The 6,178-nt window shown below is 39.1% G+C and overlaps 1 protein-coding gene across 1 annotated transcript in view; it reads right to left on the bottom strand.

Moving 5' to 3' along the window:
• The window catches only part of dnm2b (dynamin 2b), a 23,662-nt gene extending 18,208 nt beyond the window's left edge, over positions 1–5,454 (bottom strand). Inside the window, exons 1-7 of the mRNA XM_016257416.1 lie at positions 5,177–5,454; positions 2,911–2,984; positions 1,831–1,980; positions 1,654–1,738; positions 1,463–1,581; positions 986–1,084; positions 449–609 (exon numbers count right to left, since the gene is read on the bottom strand). Of these exons, the coding sequence (XP_016112902.1) occupies positions 449–609; positions 986–1,084; positions 1,463–1,581; positions 1,654–1,738; positions 1,831–1,980; positions 2,911–2,984; positions 5,177–5,337 (849 nt within the window). The 5' untranslated portion in view covers positions 5,338–5,454. The remainder of the gene's footprint in view (positions 1–448; positions 610–985; positions 1,085–1,462; positions 1,582–1,653; positions 1,739–1,830; positions 1,981–2,910; positions 2,985–5,176) is intronic.
• Positions 5,455–6,178: the final 724 nt, after the last annotated feature.

The raw sequence follows: 6,178 nt of genomic DNA, 5'->3' as shown, positions 1-6,178 counted from the left end.
ATAAAAACCATTACGCCTATGTGACAAAGTGTGTGTGTGTGTGTGTGTACCTGGTTGAGTGTTTTCTGCAGGTACGATGTGCCCATTCTCTCGGCCATGTGTCTGTACGCCGGATGGGACAGAAAGAACTTCCTCTCAGCAGCGAGTGCAACTTTGATGTCCTTCCTGCCGTCAATGTCCTTCTGACTGCGGTTCACCACACCGATATAACCTACAAACACACACACAGTATTCATCCGCCGGTGTCACTCAACTCTAACACCACATTATGTGTGTGTGTGTGTGTGCGCGCATTGTGAGCTCTGCTTCCATACAAAAACGCAAATTAAAGTTCTGAGGAAATTCTGTGGCATATGGAAACAAAAATTGCCAAATTGGCATGCAATCCAGAGAACAAAACCGTTTGTATTTTCTGTAGCAGGTACGGTGTGTGTGTGTGTGTGTGTACCTGGTTGAGTGTTTTCTGCAGGTACGATGTGCCCATTCTCTCGGCCATGTGTCTGTACGCCGGATGGGACAGAAAGAACTTCCTCTCAGCAGCGAGTGCAACTTTGATGTCCTTCCTGCCGTCAATGTCCTTCTGACTGCGGTTCACCACACCGATATAACCTACAAACACACACACAGTATTCATCCGCCGGTGTCACTCAACTCTAACACCACATTATGTGTGTGTGTGTGTGTGTGCGCATTGTGAGCTCTGCTTCCATACAAAAATGCAAATTAAAGTTCTGAGGAAATTCTGTGGCATATGGAAACAAAAATTGCCAAATTGGCATGCAATCCAGAGAACAAAACCGTTTGTATTTTCTGTTTTAATTTTCATTTTAGATAACATTACTAGTTGTTTAGGTCTACATAGTTTTTATTCATTTTTATTTATTCATTTACGTTTATTGTAGTTTTAGTTATTTGAGTTAAGCTAAAAGAAAATCAGAAATGTTTTCTTGGAAATGAAACTGCTGAAACTGAATCTGAGTTTCACCTCTGCGCAGGGGAAGCAGCTTGTTCTCCAGGATGTCTCTGGCGTCGGTTCCTTCGTCCATCAGGTCCAGTTTGGTGATCACGCCGATGGTGCGCAGACCTGCAGGGCAAAAGGTTAAAGGTCAACAGCACATCTGGTTTCTCAATCACATCCCAAGCTAACAAAAATACTCATAACGTTCCCAATAAAGGCTTTAATAAGCATCATTTCTGAATGTTCTCTAATCGTCATAATTTTATGTTTTTAAAACTTTTTCCAGCTTATTCAAACGCTATTCAAACATTCCATTTTATAATTTGCAAACATTGCGAGACTGTTACTTTTGAACGCTCTCTGAACATTCCGAAACAAGAAGTAACATTTAAGAAATGTTCGAAGAGCTTCCAACTGAAACGCTTAAATATTCTGAAATGAAACACTCCAGATAACTCCGTTAGCATCAGTTTGTTCACAGCGTTCTCTGTGCATGGCTCTTACCCTGAGGGTCCACCTCTTTGCTGATCTTCAGTGCGTCGGAGTTGGCGAGGTCGGAGTTGGCCGGCGTGACAGCCAGGATCAGGCAGTTCTCTTTGGAGATGAACTGCAGCAGCATGTCTCTGATGGCACATAGAGAAGAGCCGTCAGTGTTTCACTCGGGTCCTGTACCTGATCAAAGCAACAGCTCTTACCGGATCTGGTACTCGATGTCCACCGGCTGGTCTCCCACCGCCACCTTCGTCATGCCGGGCAGATCGATCAGCGTCAGATTCAGCACTGAGACAGAGAGAGAGAGAGTACAAACATCTGTAGTCTTCCTTCACGTTTGGCCTCTCATGAGACCGCTGCTGCTTGTTGGTCTGAGTTACCGTTGGGCGAGTAAACGCGCAGGTTGATGGGTACCGAAGAGATTCCCTTATTAGATCCGGTGATTCGGTCCGTCTCGGCCTCGATCTCCAGACGAACCTCGTCAAAGTCCACAAACTTACGGCTCTTACAGTGCAGGAACTCCGCATACTCTACAGACAGACAGAGAGGGACTGTTTCAGAATCATTCATATACCATATAAGAGTTCTAATTCATATTTTGAATCAGTTTTTATTTATTTTTTTTACAATTTTCGCATTCATTTTATTTTTTACATTTTAGTAATTGTGAGGCATTTTTTTTGTTTCAGATAATTTATTTTATTTTATTACTTCATCTTAAAAGAAAAAAATATATATAATTTTTTTTTTTAATTCAGTTCCAAATCCAAGATGAAAAAATATGCGATGACGAATTTGCGTATAAGTCAACACAAATGCATATTTTGTTCAATTAAAAAAAAAAGTCTAAATTGTATTTGGATAAAAACAACTATTTCAAATCATATTTTTATAATTAACACATTTTTAAATAATTCGTCTCAATGCATTTTTCAAACGTTTGACAGACCTACATTTACTGTGCTCTTTATAGTTTTTTATTAATATTTTAAATTAGCTTTTGTGTTTATATTTTCTTTTCATTTCAATTTGAAAGTTTTAGTAATTTTTTTTGTGTGCTTTTAATATAATTTTTAATACAGTCATTATTAAGTTTTTGTTATTTTCTTACGTAAGGTAAAATTTAAAAAAAAATGTGTTTAGGGTTTTCTTTTTAGTTAAGACTTGTTTTATTTCATGTAACAATTTTATTTTATTTAGTTTTTTATGGTTAAGTTTATTAACTATAATAACCCTGCTGTGCTCAGAAGTCCAAAGGACCGATAAATATTTTGCTTCAGTAGTTATACATCTCTCTTCTATACAAATATGTTTACTATTACAATATTGTGAATCTTTTATCAGCCCCTCCAAATGCCAATTACTAAACCTTGAATTAAAGGAATATTTAACCTTCAAAGCTCTACGGATGTGGAGGGAGAGATCAGAGGTTAAGAAGCAGGTAAATAATGTGTGTTTACCTGCTTTATTGTTGACTAGCTGGAGAATCAGAGGCCTGCGAGTGACGATGCCCGATCCTCTCGGCAGAAAGTCCCTGAACGACAGACACACAGAGACATTTTCACTGCATGAACATTTTCATACAGTCATACAGTATGTGAAAATATCAGCTTTTTGCTTGCTTGTGAATTAATGCCACGCCAGCTACTTTAATGCACAAGAAATAAAGAAATACAATAAAATGTACAGCAGACACCCAATACAGTACATCGGGCAGGACATCCAAACGCTCGACTATCATTCATCGACCTAAAATATGGCTTATCATCTGAAATATGCAAGTAGCCTATTAGCAACTTTACATGGCCGCTCAATCTAATGTTAACCTAGAGAAATGCGCGCTGTTCAAGTGTCTGTGTGGAGTGTGAAAGCTGAACAGTAGCTCACTGCAGGACAGATGGAGGCGCCGGCGCGCTCACTTGCTCTTGAAATACTCCGTAATTTTTGGTCATACAGATAGGCCTAAATGTAATACATCTTTCGAATCTGTAAAGACTCTCCGTTTATTTGTGCGAGCACAATGCCGCGCTTATGTGAAAGCAAACAGGATGCGCTTTCTGCCGTCTCGGTCTCTGTGAACTATATACTCCGTGTATCTCTTTGCCTTACAGACGTTAAAAATATATCTATATCTATTCAAATGCAAAACAAATTGTCAGATTACGTAATCCGTGTGAAACACGCACACAGGTGCATCACGACTGCGGAGATGACGAGGCGGTGTCGCCGACTGTATCTCTGAAGCCGAAAACAAAGAAAGCACTAGTTTATCAAATTATTAAAATGTTAATGCCGCCTCCTTACTGTTTTTCACTGACACATTAATAATCATTACTTCTGCCGGTGTGCTGTAGCAAGCTTTATGTGTGCGCTTGAGTGCTTATTAGGCTATGTAGGCAATTAAAGTCTTATTATAATGATTTAAATGGCTTATTAATAAGTGTGCGATTAGTCGACTAATGCTTCAAATGAACGATTACTAGTCGACCAGAAAAATACTTAGTCGAGGACAGCCCTAATATATATATATATATATATATGTGTGTGTGTGTGTTGCTCTTCCTGTAGCTTTAGCAGGAAACCTGAAGATGTCAAGTCAGCACATGCTGAGATCTCCATCTCGGTTACATGAGGTCTGTTCAGAGAGAATCGCTCAGAAACAAAAAACACTCTCATTTGAGCCTCTGGAGGATAAAGGAAGCGGTTATTTCCCCATAAACTGGGTCAAGTTATGACTCATTCATGGGGCTATTGGAGTTTGGCATATGGGTCACCGGTGTATTACAAGTAATACAAGTTATGCAATCAGATTACTTTTTTAAAGTAACTAGTAAACCATTACTTTTCAATTTACAAGAAAGTCTGTGTTACTTTTTCAAATAAGTTACGCCAATTACGTTGTGTGAACATGATGTTACCGTATCTCTAGACTTCCCCGGTATTCACCAAAAAGTTTACTTTTAGTTTTTACATTTACAAAACAAACAAGCAAGACCAGCCCAGATGAGAAAATGTTAGCAAAAGTAACACAACGCATTACGTTTCCATAAAAAGTAACTAAGACTCACATAAAAAAAATATCATAGTGATTTATAGTGTTTTACTATAGTAAAGCACTTGAATTAAAGTGTTGTGGTAACTCTGTAGTTGCTGTGATAATATAACAACCATAGTAATATAAACTAATTACTGTACTAGGTTTTCTACAACTATAGGGTATATTATACTACAACACACTAGTTTACTGGAGTAAAAACTAAAGCATACTACAGTATTTATTAATAGTCTATCAGTTCACTATAGTTAATACTACAATATGGTTCAAAAACACTATAGCATTTACTATTTTTCAGACCCAATCCGCTACTTTTTAGAGAGTAACGCGATATTGTAACGCAATACTTTTAAAAGTAACGTTCCCCAACACAGCTGTATGAAAAACTAAATCTGCATTAACTTGCGTTGCCTAGACACAAAACAGGTTTGTAAGGACACGGAGGTGAATAAATAGCCATCTAGTGTTGCTTTTTGAGCGCACTATGCCTTTAAGAACACGTCAACACTTCAGCAGACGGTTAGCGGTTGACCAGCAGTGACTTTCTGATCGTATGGCGGACGGTTTCGAATTCATCTACACACAGTTAAACTTGAATTAACTATCTGAACGAACTTAAATGAGTAGTTCGTGTTGCACTAGTGCGGTGTTGTTAGGAGAGCCGCTGTGACCTGCCCACGAAGTTCTCCAGCACCGAGCTCTTGCCGGCGCTCTGGCCGCCCACCACCGCGATCTGCGGCAGCTCCAGGTGGCAGCTCTGGCCGATGCAGCTGAACGCGTCCTGCAGCTTATTAATGAGGGGGATCAGCTCCTCCATCCCGCGGTTCCCCATGACCAGCTTCTCGCAGACGCTACAAACCCCGGAGAAACTCCACCGATCACTTCTCGTCCGGTCAGCAGACCATCATCAACTTCTGAAGAACGACCCTTGTCTGCCAACCGCGCGTTTCTATTGGCCACCGCGGATGTCTGTCAAGCTCGACGAGAGCGCCATTGGCGGACAGTAGGGAAATGGGCGGGGCGATAGAGGCAATGATTAGTTTAACCCGTTTTCCGTTACATGTGAAATACAAGTACTTTTCGATTCCTGTAGTGTTTTGCTAATAGCTAATACTTACCTTAAAGCCGATATATCGAATTGTAGTTATGTGCAGAGTTGCCAACTTAGGCATTTTGTTGCTAGATTTAGCAACTTTTTCTTCCAAAAGCACCTAGCAACAAATTTAGCTTTTTTTTGTATTTATTTGGCAACATTTAGCAACTTTTGATAAGTGACTCAAACGATAAAAAGGCACACATTTTCCATCTAGATTACACGAAAATTGGAAACCAAAGGTGCCTAGCAGTACACAATTCACATTAAGTTGGCTGCTATTAGCAATTGTTTAATTTAATAATAATAATTGTTAATTTATGATACACCTTGTTAGTAGCTTGTACTTGAGTTTGTTGATCAGTTAGTGCACGGTAAGAAAAATATCTAGAAAAATGAAAAAGGTAGTAATTTTCCAGGACATTATCCGTTATCCATTGTAACCCGAAAACGCAAAATACAATGCGTAATTTAAAATGTAGGTAAAAAAACGTGTGAGTAATAATTACGGAAAATTCCTGCATGTTAATATATATTACAGACTTTTCTTAGAGTGTAGCATACGAACTACTAATACACT

Source organism: Sinocyclocheilus grahami, unplaced genomic scaffold (genome assembly GCF_001515645.1).
Source record: "Sinocyclocheilus grahami isolate Dianchi unplaced genomic scaffold, SAMN03320097.WGS_v1.1 scaffold1551.1, whole genome shotgun sequence".
Taxonomy (NCBI): Eukaryota; Metazoa; Chordata; class Actinopteri; order Cypriniformes; family Cyprinidae; genus Sinocyclocheilus; species Sinocyclocheilus grahami.
This window is presented reverse-complemented; position numbering and strand designations above follow the sequence as displayed.